The 15,913-nt window shown below is 40.5% G+C and overlaps 1 protein-coding gene across 9 annotated transcripts in view; it reads left to right on the forward strand.

The window, feature by feature from the left end:
- The first annotated feature begins 12,772 nt into the window (after positions 1 to 12,772).
- cspg5a (chondroitin sulfate proteoglycan 5a) overlaps positions 12,773 to 15,913 on the forward strand; it is an 83,519-nt gene continuing 80,378 nt past the window's right edge. For all 9 annotated transcript variants that reach the window (XM_084727547.1, XM_084727549.1, XM_084727550.1 and 6 more), the window contains exon 1: positions 12,773 to 13,348. In XM_084727547.1, the coding sequence (XP_084583673.1) occupies positions 13,252 to 13,348 (97 nt within the window). In that variant the 5' untranslated portion in view covers positions 12,773 to 13,251. The remainder of the gene's footprint in view (positions 13,349 to 15,913) is intronic.

Raw genomic sequence — 15,913 nt, forward strand, 5'->3', positions numbered from 1 at the left:
TAAATTCCAATCTGTGTGAGGTTTCATTCATTCTGTAAACGTGCAACAAATTGAGAAATATAGACTTGGTGTGCAAAGACGTAGAATAAATTTAATTTGGACTTGATTGGATTCTAAATTCGGCTTCAAATTATAAATAAAGTGATTAATTGGACATAAGATTTTGTCATGTCGTTCATTTTCTCTTCCTTCATTACATCTTACCATTTGTGTGGGGTTCACAGTTTCATTTATGTCTATATAATTAAGATAAGGTCAGCTCATTGGCCAACAAGCATTCTTTTTTTGGTGAATATTTATTCTTTGAGGATCTATATGTGTGAAATATATGGAATCTATGAAATCTTTAGGTGTTCTTTAATCTTTTAAATTTCTGAACTTCTAAACTAATCTGTCCCAAAGAAGAAGCTTTGAATATAGAATACCATAATAACTAATAAAATGAACCACTTATGTCTGAATTAATTACTTTTTTTCAAACTAGTTGTCCCACAGACACATTAAATCTCTTTTTTTTGTCTCAAAACAAAAACTAGCTTAGTGTTACTGGTTTGTTGTTTGGTTCTGGGCGGCTTCTGTTGGAAAATCTGAATGAATTAAATCCTGAGTTTGACTTTGAGAGACATACACTGGATCAGACTTTGACAAATATTAACACGTGCAAAGTTAGTGGGTATATTTTGACCTCTTTGGAGCAGTGGTGGTAGGTCTAGTCTGGAAGACGTGATGAAAACCGTCTCTCATTAATTGCAGCTTGACAGAATTCATCAGAGTCCACCTTTGACTGATGGTACAGCATTAGACATCAACAAATATTAACATGCTCTTATTTTGAACTGCAAATTTGAGAAGAAGTCATCTGGAATATGTCTAGTCAGACGTCAGAGTCAGAAAAGAGCCTGTGTGTATTTAAAAGAAAAAAAATATTGCATTTGGAAAACAAGGAAAAAATGTATGTGTTTAGTAGGTTCTTTTTCTTTTTTTGAGGGACTGGGGTAATATCTTGGGGAGACAGAACTGGGAGGGGTTGATTATGATGTCGGGGGACAAATAGTTTATTTCTGCTCTGGTTAGCAAACACAGCAGGCTGCACCCTCCGAGCCCGAGAACGGAAAGTAAAAAAGAGACGAGGCAACAGGAGGAGAATGAAAAAAAAAATTAAAAGAGTGTTTGTTTGAACAACAGGTAAAGTCGAGAGCCAAGCTTGTGTTACTGTGCAGTCAAAACGTCTTCTGTGAAAACTGTTGACACAAAACTTTCTAAACTGCACCTGCATGCAAACTGTTGACGTGCTATTATTACAAGGCGTTGTTTAATACTCGATTTTGATTGGCCAATTACAGCATTGTACAGTCTAATTTCTGAATAGCGGACCGTTGCTATGGATGCAACTCTGATCATAGACTCTGGAGGAGAAATAAAGTCATTTTTAAAGGGATAGTTCACCCAGAAATTAAAATACAGTTGTTATCTACTCTGCCTCATCTCGATTAAATCACTAGTTTTTTAGTCTACAGAACACTGCTGGAGTTTCACAGGAGAACAGCGCTGCAGAATGCAATGGAGGCAATGGAAGTGAATGGTGACCAGTTTTCAAATGTAAAAGAAACAACAGAATAAAAGCGTAAAATGCCTCCATACTCGTCGTCTGGTGTAATCCAAGTCTCCTAAAGCCCCGACATGCCAAATTCACTAAAAAAAAAAAATCCTTCGGTTGGAGCCACGATCACATACACATGCACGCTGTCTGAACTGTGTGTGTGTGTGTGTGTGTGTGTGTGTGTGTGTGTGTGTGTGTGTGTGTGTTGTGACGGTGTGCAAACAGCATGTTGGGACTTTAGGAGACTTGGATTATACCAGACAAGCAGTATGGAGGCTTTTTCTGTTTGTTTTTTTTCTAGCTGTTTTTTAAGTTTGTAAACTGGTCACCATTCACTTCCATTGTTTGGGAGATTCTGTAACACTGTTTTCCTGTGAAACTCCAGCAGCATTTTGCAGGCTAACAAAGTAAACCCGTCCCTCAGTCGGCATGAGGGTGAACAGATAATGACTGAATTTTAATTTTTAGGTGAACTATCCCTTTTAAGTCAATAAAATTAGTTTTAAATTAATTTTGTGTCAAATTAATATTTTTTAGTTGGTCAATCATGGCCTTCTAAAGTTTTACTTCTGAATAACAGACTGTTGCTAAGGATGCAGTTCTGATCATAGACTCTTTAAGAGCAATAAAATCATTTTTTAATCTCTAAAATAATTTCTAAATGAATACTTTGTGTCATATTATTTATGTTTTTAGTTGGTCAGTTGGTCAATAATGGCATTTAAAGGTTTCATTTCTGAATATCAGACTGTTGCTATGCAAAACCGTCCGTTGCTATGGATGTAGTTCTGGTCATGGAGGAGCAAGAAAATCATTTTTAATTAAATAAAGTCATCTTTAAATTAATATTTTGTGTCAAATTGTTGTCATTTTTTCTAGTTGGTCAGTTTGTGATCTCATTCATAGCAACAGTCTGCTACTCATTAAGACATTTTGACGTGTCACAGTAGGAGAAGCACGGATGTAAATGATAAAATTAATTATGGTTCATTCCATGTAGCTGTTTCAGTTTCATGGTTCTGCCATCATGCTCACTGTCAAACCGCTGGTGCTCAGCGGGACACTTAAATAGATTGAAGCCATTCTTAATATTATTAATAATACCTGAGTTTTTCCTACCATGACAAATTATATGTGTTCAGAGGACGGCGCACGCTGACTGCTGCAGCCTCATTACCTTTGTTGAAGAACGCTTGTGTGTGTGTTACAGTGTGTGTTACAGCCTGGCTGTTAAAACTGCAACAAAAACAAGAGACACACTAAATCACAAGGTAATTTATTTACAACAAAAATAGTCAAAAACACAACAAAGTAGATGGAAGAGAAATCTGTTAAGTCAGTAGTTTAGGGAGCAGGTTAGTGAAAATGTGCTGTGTGAGTAAAAGGAAAGACAAAAAGCAAAGGCACTGGGACGAGGACACTGGCTGCTGTTCAGGCTTTGTGTGCATGTGGTGCACTGGGCCCAGGTGTGTCTCATGCTGCTGATTTAGCTTCTAATTGGTCAGCAGCCTGGAGGAGAAAGAACAGCCACAGCTGAGTGAAACAAGCAGAGAAACAGGCAGAGGGGTCGTCACGCTGGGACTATGGACTTTGTCTCCCATTTTTTGGTCTGCTGAGAGCTGCAGGAGTAAGTCCTAAAACCCAGAAATGAGTTAGCATATTAGCATGTCCGGTTCCTTCATCTTGAGTGGGTTTTTAGTTAGATGCCTGAATGAGGTCTGTGGTTAACACAAGCAGAAGAGATGGTGTTGTTTGTTTATAGCCTAATGTTAGCTTTTTACTTCAAATTATTCAAAAATAATAGAAGTGGTGTTCCTTTCTTTTTGTGAATATTTTGCATGTCAGTGTCATAAAGTTTTGTTGGCCACAGAGCTTATTTTCTGCACAACTACAGAACCCAGTGTAAAAGTCCTGCTTGCTTGTTGTGCAGGGATCCAGAGCGATTTGTAGCAAACAACATCTTTATGAAATGAGCTCCAAGGCCAGATTCTGTCCTCATTACTGCATATCTGTTACTGATACGAGCTAATTAGAGTAGATACAATTCAGTCTGCATGTATAGAGATATAGGTCATAAAATGACCTCAGGTCTGCTGTTAGACACTTGCAGAATGGCTGTATTGTGTTCGTTCCAGTTGTTCAGACTGAGAATGATGGAACAGCACTGAATTCACACTAGTGAGCAAACTGATTCATGCATGGGTCACTAGATCTTCTCTGATGATATGAGGTGTTAATTGCTTGTACGGCATGCACATGCTTACATGAACTGTTTTTCCTGCTCTAATGTTGCCTTTCACGCCTATAAGCCCTTTTACGCAGCACCCATGTTAATATGACACAGTAAACTGGTGTTATCAGTGATACTGATTAAGGTTGCATTCCAATCAGGTCAAATAGAGTCAGGGTGCTGATATTGTGTTGGCTCACTGGAAAATCTGGCACATGAATTTGAAAATTACAAGGTTGTGCAGAATTCACAGAGAATGGTTGAATTTGCATTAATTGTGTTCATCACAGCTTCCTGCAGTGACTGTAATATTATCAACAGAAGACATCTATGTATTTTGTGCAGAGATATTTACTGAAGTTAGCATGCTAACCAGCTATCAAGAGACAGTCCAGTTCCCCATGGAGTTTCAGAGATGTGCGCAAGCAGAGAGGTTGACACTTTCAAATGCTCTCTTAATAGTCTAACAAACAAACAAAATAAACTCAAGATATGAAATATTTTTACACCTATTGTCTGTAACAGCATAAACCACACACTTTCTGAATTCAGGCCTAAGACAAAAATTCAACAGAAACTAAACTCTCTAAAATATCTTCTGGCTTGATTGCACCAGGCTGCGTCACGTTACGGCTGTGCAGCCGGCACCTTAACCAATCGTGGCCATTCTACATTATTCAACAAGCAGCAGCGCGTCCCAGCACCAAGTCTTTTGACAGATGTCTTGTCAGTCCACACAGAGCAGATCAGCGGCCGGAAAGTCAGACACAGCATAGAGGTCCACTAAATTAAAACATCCTGTGCAGACCTGTCAACATTTTGGACACGCTTCTCAGTCGATGTTTTTTCTTTTGTTTTTATAAGAAACGGTTCAGATTATACCAACAGTGTGCAAAGCTGTCATTAAAGCAAAAGGTGGCTACTCTGAAGAATCTAAAACATTAAAGAGCAAAAAAATAAAGAAACAGTGAATGAGAAAATGTGGCCAAACCTTTGAGTGGCACTGTGAATAACAAAGTTATGGTAGAAGCACAAAATTGGCGAAAAATGACTGAGCAGATCACCACAATTGGGCAGCCAAGATTCAGAAATGCTGTTGGTGAGACATTCAGCCATGAGGAGCTTCACACCTCTCCCGTCTCTGTCCGTCCACGGAGTCAGAGTCCTGGTCGGCGCTGCTGTGAATCACCTAAGTACGGTATTCCCTGATGTCAAATGGGCCTTTGTCTCTCTCAGAGACTGTGTTCTGTCCCAGTTCAGCTGTTTGCACTGAGAGGCTGCTGATGTAAACATAAATACTCCCACCGGTGCTTTGAGCAGCACATCCAGCCAGATTCAAGGCATTATAGTGCCTCTGGCTGCACGGCTACCTGAGCTAACGGCAGCTAGTAGGCTAACTACAGCCAAAGATAGTGTTGTAAACAGCATTTAGCATTTACTCTGCTGATATGTTGCCCCCTGTGTGGTTGAAGTTTCCTTTGACAGGTGGTCATATTTTACATGTTGCTCCTTTGATTAAATGAGGCGAGCTAGTTAGCGCTAATAATCTACAGTGCCAATAATACAAAAGGAAGAAAACAGTGTATAAAATTATTTCATGGCTTAGATCAAAATAATGGACCCAAACATTCATAAAGAATCACAGCTTTCATTTTTTGACATTTTCCTACAAAGTAAATTTGAGAATCTCTTCATTACTGCAACTTTTTATTACTTTTGCTCTTTGCACCATGAAAAATGAGGACATTACATTTGTGGGTAAACAAAAAAATGACTTATTTTGTTCTCGATGACAGGTACAGCTGTAGCCAAATGTGGGTTTCCATGTTTGTGCAGCTTTATTGGAAATGAAATTTATTATGTTGCTTTGCAGTGTGAAAAAAACTTAGAGAGAAGATGTGTGATGAGGGATGTAATAAATGTTTGTTCTTCTCAGGATGGCATATTGCATTTATTCCCTCTGAGAATCAGATGCAGTGGAGGGGAGGTGAGGCGGGTGGGGGCCTTTATGTTTCGGAGGTGAACAAGAGGGATTAAATGTCTCTAATCCATGTGTTGATGAGCACTGTCCCCTTTTTAATATTACTAAAGTGTTTGGCCGCGACTGTCACAACAACAGCACGTGACCCTCAATCGGACATGATAGCTGTAAGAGGAATTAACCCCAAAGTACTGGAAAACCAACGGCGTGCTGCCAGACAGAATTAGGCTGAGGTCCGTGTGTGTGTGTGTGTGTGTGTGTGTGTAGTGAACATCAAGGTTGTTCTATTATAATAAAGACCTCAAGCCTCAGAATCATTTCACATCCTGTTTCCTGTCATCAGCCGTGTCACTGTGCATCTGATCTGATGCCAGCGAGACAGATTTTTGTACATTTGAGCCACATTCACATTCACACTCACACTAACTGCTGAACTTATTTATCAGGCAGAAATGACCAGAAATTCTCTGGTTTCACTTTCTCAAATGTGAGAAGTTACTGATTTATATCACATTTTATATACATTGAATATCTTTGGAGTTTTGACTTTTTGTTGCACAAAAGCAATTTGAGGTGGATATTTTATGAACTAAATGATCAACCCTCCTGGTGAGCAAGTTGGTCCCGGTTTATCTAACTATTAAAGGGACAGTTCACCCCAAAATATATGTTCTTTCAAAATAGTTCCTGTAGATTTTACTGCAGAAAGAAAGTAGTTTCAACATGAAACTGCTCTGAGGACCCAGAGGTGTGTAGTGTTGAGTGTGAAGTCCACCTCACTCTGAGGGAACACTGCACTAGTCTCAAATATATTCTGCGACCAACTTGCAAGTTTTGTTCATGAACATTTGATTTTGTTGTCGGATTTTTAGTCACGTTAACAGCGCGGCTCTGGTTCTGTCAAGTCAGTCTGTCCACCATTTTGGTCCAGACTGAAATTTCTCAATTACTAGTTGATGGATTGCCATCCATAGAGGGTGAACCCTACTGACTTCGGTGATCCCCTGACTTTTCCTCTAGTGTCTTCATGAGGCTGACATATGTGTTATTTTATTAACTACTGGATGATTTGCCATGAAATCTGGTGTGATGTTTATGTTCCTCTCAGGATGAATTGTAAAATTGTAGTGATCTCTTTTCATCTACCACCATCAGGTGGAAGTTTCATGTTTGTTTATGACCAAATATACCTGCAAAAATAAGGACATTCCCATCAGCCTCAGCTGTGCTTTATGTTTTGTGCTTGTTAAAGTTAGAGTAACTCAAAGCACTGTTGTGTCTAATGGTGCCTTGCATTTGAACTGGAAAACTGGAATTTCTGAGATTCCCAGCCTCAAAATAGAAGACTGCTGCTTTGCACATCAACAGTAGTAAAGGCCATAGGTTTATTAGTAGTTCTGTCTTTTGTGTTGTCCTGGAGGCGTCCATCTTGGTTTTCCAACTCTGTGATGTCAATCCATGCTCCTACTTCTGACTCAAACAAATTGTCTTGGAACATTGAATAATGTTGAAAATTAATAAGCATTCATTGTGAGATTTTAAAATAGTGCTGATGATTCGCCCGAGACAACTGCCAGATGACAACTCAGACAATAATAAGACAAAATGAGGAAAAGATGGATGAAAAGACAAATATCCCACTTTATTAGATTTGCAGGACACCTTATTTCAGACATGGAAGATGCAACCAAAATGTGCCTGAAGTTGAAGTTCATAACAGATGGGATGTGTTTTGTTATTGTCCCCCTGTCCAACACTGCTGCCAGCTCATATTGGGATCACACAGTGCAATAGATATAACCGGTCACACAGTGCAATCAGATAAAATCAGAACTAAGCAGGACAGTCAGTGGTGTGAATATGATCTTATTGTGTTCTGAACGAAGAAACTGATACTTATGTGGCTGTATCTGTGCACAAGGCAGAAAAAGAGCAAGAATTGACAGGTGTTCACTACTTAAAGGAGCAATATGAAACAACTGCACGTGCAAAAATGAGTACTACCATCTAAATAGTTAGTTGAAGCTTAGACTGTATATTAAATAGGTTGCAATCCTATTTACATGGTTGAAGCAAATCGTTTCCTCCTGCACCCTTTTCCCTGGTCTCAAGGAAGCTCTGCAGGCTGCAGGGACACTGCAGGAACACTGCAGGAAATGAACAACATCGTAAATTGACAGTAACAAGCGATAACTAGTCCTGCACTGTAAGTTGATCAGCTGTTTATGGCTGTGAATTGTCTGTCAATGTAAAGCTGATGTTTGCTGAAAACAAAAGCCCGCTGTTCTGAAAATACACACTCTGGGCTTTGAGCTCAGTGGCTACCTGTCTCACTGTCTGCCAAACTCCATTCATATTTCTTCCAATTGAACAGTTATAAACAGATACGCCTTCCACAAGATGATTAATGATTTTTTACGACTCATAAACAGACACTTCCTCATTTAGAAAATATTCTGCATTAATTTGAACTCTAATTAATGTGAAACAGGTGAACTAAAAAACTTATTCCGGCCCAGAACAGAAATATAAAGGGGGATACTGCAGCTGTAGTATGGCAAGTATTTCAACTTAACATGCGTCATTGATCTTTGATGGCATATCATTGTTTTATGATTTATTACAGTAATTATATTACAGATTTCATCTTTAAAGATATTTTTTGGCAGGATTCACATTGTTCATACAGTGTTCCCAAAACATTTCTCCAGCAGAATGAGACCATATTTTATATTATTTAAATGGAGGCCACCAAAATGTCCTCTTGACCTACTTTTCACAATTCACCGAACACATTTTCTATTCCACTAAACATTTCGGATTTTTTTTTAAATCTGGTATTTCTTCTGCTCCCACATGTAAACAACTGACTGCAGATACACACACACACACGCGCACACACACACGCACACACACACGCACACACACACACACACACACACACACACACACATGCACACAAAACGTCTCCTGTTGCCCAGCCCCTCTCTCTCTTTATGCTTTTTTTTGTGTGTGGAAGAATGCCCACGACCCCCACCACCATCATTACCCCCAGGGCCTTTGGGCATTCATCACCGTGTGCTGCACCCCCCCATTTACCCCTCCAACCCCCCACCTTTCACCCAGACACCCCCCATGCCTCCCCTCCTCCTCCTCCTCCTCCTCCTCCTCTTCCTCCCCCCCTTTTGTTTGCTTCTCTGTTGTGTCACACCATTAAACAAAGCTGCTTGTTTTGACGGCATCAAACACCACACTTATTTTTTTTTTTACATAATCTCAAACTGCTCCATCCTCTCCAACACACACACACTCACACACAGACACACAGACACACACACACACACACACACACACACACACACACACACACACACGGAGCAAGGAGGGGAAGTTAAGCTCCTTGGAAAATTCCCTTGGGAAGGAAAAAAAGTGTCCAGAGCAGAGTGTGCGCTCCCATTGAGATCCAACACTCACAGATGAATAGCAAATAACTGAATGCTTTGGGAAACAGAGGGAGGGAGGGAGGGATGAGGTAGAAAAGTTTCGGGAATGGAAGAAAAGATGGGGAAAGGTGTCATGTAGGAGGAGGAGGAAGAGGAGGGAGGATGTCTTGGGATGCAGGAAGGAAGAAGAGGAGGAATGTCTTTGCAGGAAGGGAGGGGAGGTAGAGGAGGAACCGTTTTAGGGATGGAAGAAGGGAAGGACCAGAGGCGAGAAGTACAGGATAGAGGACAATTTCAAAGAGGATGAACGATTTTTCTGGAAAGGAGGGTGGAGGATAAAAAGAGTTCTCCCAAATGGCCATCAGACATTCAGATGAATTTCAGACATGTCAGGCAGGTTATCAGGCTGTTGCACAGTTGAAGCAGAGCCACGTATCGATTCCCCTGAGGTCAGAGCCTTTGTTTTCTTCCTACACCTGCACGAAGTGACAAACAGAGCATCTGAAATTGCCATGGCAACATGATGCATTACGTGAAAAGAAAATAGGGACAGTGCTAAAACGTAGCTAGCTTACCTCCAGTTCTCAGCCTGTGAGTCCATAAACACCAGCGGTTCCCAAACTTTTTCTGGCACGCCCTCCTTCAGAGACTGAAAAAAATCACGTCCCTCCATCCTACAGTTATTATCAGTTATTAATAATTAGGGAAGCAACTAATATATGGACTCCAGGAAGAGCAGCTGGATCTAAATAAACCATAAAGAGGAATAAAAAAAGATCCAATCACCAATTTATGCTAACCCATTCTCATCCCTCTATCTGATGTGGCCAGAAACCGTCTTTTAACATGTGATTACGGTTGCAGTTTGGGTAGGATTCAGCACAAAATCTACTTAGGTAGGTGTAGGATCAACCATGTTCAGGGTTACACTAACTTCATAACATACTTCATGTGACGTCACTGAAGAAACTTGCAAGACAAAAGTCACCAGTTATGTACCTTTAAAACTTTTAATTATGTTTTGGTTTCACACGGGGCACAAACTCCAGCCTCCAGGACAAAAGTCTTGTGTTTTCTTTGTGCCATCAGTCCACCCGACCTCCTCCATGTGTGGAGTTTCTCTCTCTTTAAACCACGCCAACAGCCCGGGGTGTGTTATACAGCCTCAGACGGGTTTAGACAGTCACTTGAAATGCCCGGGGCGTCACTGTGAGCTGCTAACGGGTACTGATCACATCTGTATGAGTCACAAAGGGGCGGGGACAAATTGTCGGTATGTGACAACATGGGAATGAGACTGGGCTGTGTAGGCAAGTGCTTCTCTTTTTAAAAGTTTGGGGCGCACAGGAAGGCACAGATGATGACACAATGATCAACATATTTTTGTCTTGTTAGCATTATTTCTAACAAACAAACTTCTACCTGCCTCTGAGCTTCAGTATGAGTATGAGGAAGTATGAAGAGGAAAGCTGTGGAAAGGAAAATGGAAAGGAGGGAACAAATCTGAGATGAGATAAGAAAAGGAAACATCTCTGAAATGGTGCAGGAGTGAAAACAAAACATTTTCTGAAAGGAAAAAAGGAGGAAAAGTGTTAAATTGTCTTGAAAGATGAAGAAGTGAGGAGGAACATGTGGAAAATGTCTTTGGGTGTTTTTGCATGATCCTGGCTGCAAATCAGTTTCTCCGTAAGAGACAATAAAGATATTTTGAACAGGGATGTCTTGGGGGTTGAAAAGATTTTAGGGAAAGGAAAGGACAACATGATGGAAGAGGTAATGGAAATGTCTTGGAAAAGGTGCAGAAGAGTAAAATATGGGGAAACGAAGATGAAGAAAAAGGGAGGACAAATAGTTTAAAGAACAGAAACACGGATGTTTTTTAAGAACAAAGCTGGAAAAAATAATGAAAGGAGAAGGAAAAGGAGGGAGATAAACACCATCAAACATTGTCATTAACTTAAATTATGTAGTGCCTTTGTTAACTTCATTTCTACTAGTATCTTATTTTTTCTTGCTTTCACTGTCCAGTATTTTTTGCCCTCATACTTCTTTAATTCTATAATATTTACTTGTGGTTTTCTGAGTAAGTTGGTGGCAATAATGCACAACTTCACACAGTTAAGTTCTTTAATTTACTTCCCTCAAAGTAATCGGTTTCCTAAGTAAACTTGACTTTTTAAATGTTTCAGTGTATGGGGGTTTGAGAGGCAGAAAAGAAGTGAAACATCTTCAGGAAGACCACAAGTTAAGAGCAAAAAAGTGTCTTCGAAGACAAAGAAAATTAGGAGGAAGAAAACTGTCCTCGACAGATGGAAAGGAAAGATGGAAAATGCAAATGAGAGAAGAAGAAGTGAAACATCTTTGAAATGGTGCAGGAGTGAAGACAAAATTTCTTCTGGAAGGAAAAAATAAGGAAATAATGTTCTGGGAGAGAAAGAAGCAAAGAGGAACATAAAGAAAGTAGGTTTGGAAAAGAGAAGTTTGTGAAGGTAAAACAGGAATTGGAGGTCTTGGAAGATGAAAAGGTCCTGAAATTTTAGGTACAGAAAGGTCAGTGGAAACATCTCGGAAAACATGCAGGAGAGAGGACAAAAATTATGTTGGAAAAAAAAGAAGGTAAATGTTTTTAAAAGTCTTGGAAAATGAAAGGAAAGAGGGGAGGAAGACAAATAACGTGAGGAAGAGAAACGTGGATGTTTTGAAGAATAACAAAGTTGGAAAAAAGTTGAAAGAAGAAAGGGGGGTGTATGGAGATTTAAGAGGAGGAAAAGAAATGAAACACTGCTGGAAAGAGGACAAGAAACTTAAAAACAAAAAAAAGTCTTGAAAGATGAAGAAAACTATGGAGAGGAGGAAGAACAATGTCTGAAAATGCAGATCTGAGAGAAGAAAAGAAATCTTTGAAATGGTGCATGAGTCAAAAACAATTCTGTAAAGAAAAAAAGGAAATATTAAAATATTTTGGTAAATAAAGAAGCAAAGGAACATGATGACAATGTCCTTGGAAAAGAGAAATCTGTGGGGGTAAAGCTGGAATTGGAAGTGTTGGATGATCAAAAGGTTGGGAAATTTTAGGCAGAAACATCTTGGAAAAAGTGCAGGAGAAATAGGAAATAGGAAATAGGAAAGTTTTGCTGTTAAAAATAAGGAAAACTTTTTTTTTAAAGTCTTAGAAAATGAAGGAAAAGGGGAGGAAGACAATCTGAAGAAGAGAAACATGGATGATCTGAAGAGCAACAAAGTTGGAAAAGAAGACATTTCAGAGGAGAAATAGAAATGAAACATCTTTGAAAAGAGGACAAGTGGCTTAAAAGCAAAAAGTCTTGCTAAAAGTTTTGGAAAATGAAGAAAATGAGGAGGAAGAAAGAAAATATGTCTGGAAAAAAAAACAGGAAAAGTTTTCGGAAAGGGAAGGATGGAGAGAGGAGGAGGAGGAGGAGGAGGAGGGAAGAGTCTTGGGAAAGAGGGGGGAGGAGGAGTGATGAAGAGGAGGGGGGCATCAACAACCCTCTTCCCCCCTCCTCCCCAGATGATGAGAAGGCTGCCGGGCGCGCTGCACTCCGCCGTGCGTTTGTCTCCCTCTCAGCCACAAAGTGCCGAAAGCACCGAACCGTTCCGAGCCAAGCTGAAGCCAAGCCGAGCCACGGCGTGCGTCTGCGCCCCCGAACGCTGCCCCCGCCTCCACCACCACCACCACTACTGCCACCACCACCACCACCACCCCACCCTCCGCCTCACCGTCTCCGACCGCCGTTCTGTGGCAATGGAGCCGTAACCAACCCCTCAGTGTGTGAAACAGCAGCGGATACGAGGAGACAGCTGAGACCAAGCGGCTATGGAGGAGCAGCGCAGGGAGGCTGGAGTCTAGACTGCACGCGAATCAACAAATCGACTTGTCCGGATTACTTTTTTGCCACATTTTTGAACTCTATTCTCACAGTTAGTACCAGGATTTTCTCTTTTTTTCCCTCTTATCTGATCATCTGAGGCTATCAGGATGCAGGGGAAGGAGGCGAGCTTTTGCACGGGATGCTGGAGACTAACGCTGCTGTCGTGCGTCCTGGCTCTGCACTTGATCCCGCTGTCTGTGCGCGGTAAGAAAACTGTCCTTTAACCGTGCACCTTAATCATGCAAAAAGCTCCACCACATTTTTTTGTACTATTACTGAAATTTCTTGCTGCAGCAGCACGTCCTCTCTGTGGATTCAGGGTACCTAAACGCACTCCCACAGGGCAGCCAGAAAGGAGGTCAGTGAGGCTCGGATTGTAGGTTAGGAAGCACTTCACACTCAACTGGCAATGATAGACTGCAGGCTAGTAAAATCTGGTGGCTTTATTCTAAACACTACAATGGTTTTTGTAATTTTCCTGTCAATGCAAACTGGAAATAAATCAGATTTTGGAGAATATGTCCTCAAAAAAATGTGGGTAATACACATTTTTTATGGATATTAGAGCAAATATCACATGAATATCATGATAATTTTCAGATTTAATAGGGATTTTACACCAATAGGAGACACTAATGTCATTATTGAACACTGTATCCCTGTGGGAGTAGTTTGAAGATGTCAAAGGAGTGAAAAAATATGGGTAATACACATTTTATGGATACTAGAGCAAATATCATGAGAATATGAATATTTCATTGGGGTTTTACACCGAGAGGAGACACTAATGTCATGATAGAGGCATAACTGAACAATGTATTCCTGTTGGAGTATCTTGGAGATGTCATAGGAGGGCAAAATTAGGGCAATGCACATTTTCGTTAGATCAGATGCTGCCATAATGTCATAATTTAGGAACATCATGTTGATTTTAAAATTTTATATCGATGCCTAATGTTATGATCAAGTCATTAATGGACAATATGTCCCTGTAGTATTTTAGAGATGTCACAGGAGACCAAAAAAATGGCATAAACTGAAATTAGGTCACAATAAAGACACAGTAGACGATCTAAGCCCTTATGAATATTATAGAGACACAAGAGGAGGTAAAAATTAGGTCACTATAAACCCATTGGACCCCACAGATGCACTGCAAGATGGGATATTTGGACAAAATTGAAACATTTTACACTCTTAAGGGTGAAAATTTTAGGAAAGTCAAAGAGATATCTTAATATATGAGCTCACTATCAGCTCAATTATGAAAACTGCAGATATTGTAATTCTTTATGCAGCATGAGAGGTTAAAAAATGCCATTTAACTGCCTCCAGACAGTGAAGGAACACTGATAAGGCATTAAAGAGGCATCTTAGGAGGAAATCACAGCAAAATCAGGTCACTAAATCAACACTCAGTGTGTTGCAGGCGAGCTATAAGCCACTGTAGGAATATTCTGGGAGAAATTACAGAGATGTGTGACAGTGACAGCGTCCAGCCGATGCAGTAAACCAGATCCCCGGAGGCACACTGGCACTACAGACACACAAAGGCGAGGATTAGGGCTGGGGGACCTGATGAATAATTCATGAAGGGATCTGGATGGACATTCTGATACACAGCGAGGAGGAGGAGAAGGAGGAAAAAAAACACCAGAGTAAACATAAAAAAAAGGAGAGAGACACGGAGGCTTTCTTTGTCTGAGATTCATTGCGCGCAGCGGGCTACATTACTGTCAGATTAATAATGCAGGAGCGTGCACGAGATGGAATCAGTGTGGCGTTATAATCCAATATAATCTGGCTGATTCTTGTCACTGCACTGGCTGAAATTCACGGGGTGTGACTGCAAGGTGAAGTCCAAAAAAATCATGTTGGTCTTGCGCGTGTTTTATTTGGAGCACAAGGATCCATCTGGAGGCTCTTTAAAGGGGGGGAAAAAACTCACATCGGTGGATCATCCAAGAGCTGTGCTCCCTGTCAGCTGCATCTGAGCCAAATATGTAATGATTTAACACACTGACCAAATTACATCCTCTCAGTCTTCAGCCTTTCCTTCGATTTTCCAGTCACATATAATGGATATGAGTGATTCTTTCTTTTCTTTTTAAAGGAAACACATGAGAGTGTCTAACAAGCCTTTAAGAGCTTGTCCAGTTGGTGAAATACACATGAATGTCAGAACATTGTATTTGCGTTCTTATAAAGAGGTGGATGAGAGAATTGGTAGCACTCTGAAGTCTATATATTAAAGGGATGGTTCGGTTTATTTGATGCAGGATTGGATGAGGCACAGTTGGCGGTTGGCACGGCCCCAGTTTGGAGAAGCAGAGAGGAGCACCGACGCAGAGGCTAAGCAACGTAGTGCTGTTCACAGGGCCAGCAGCTTAAGTGCGCGCTATATTTAGAATATTTTCACTGCCAGCAGACAGCCCTTTCTGACAGGAAGTCACCATTATACAAACCAAATCTCGGTCTCTCCAAGCCAACCAAACTCCATGCTTGAAATCACTAATTTTAATCTCGCAGAACACAGGGGTTGCTGATCTACCGCTGCCTCGATCTGTTAGTTTGTTTGTGTTACTGTGTGACTTCTGTGTTTTAAAAGGTTAGTTCAGGTTCACCAAAGTTACACAAATATCACAAATGAACTAGCAGATTGAGGCAGCAGTAGACACGCAACTCTTGTGTTCTGTGAGGTAAAATCACTGTTTTTGCTAATGGAGTCTGGTTGCTTTGGAGAGAGTGATATTTGGCTCATATAACAGC

The sequence above is a fragment of the Lutjanus erythropterus genome, chromosome 9 (genome assembly GCF_056507025.1).
Source record: "Lutjanus erythropterus isolate fLutEry1 chromosome 9, fLutEry1.hap2, whole genome shotgun sequence".
NCBI lineage: Eukaryota > Metazoa > Chordata > Actinopteri > Lutjaniformes > Lutjanidae > Lutjanus > Lutjanus erythropterus.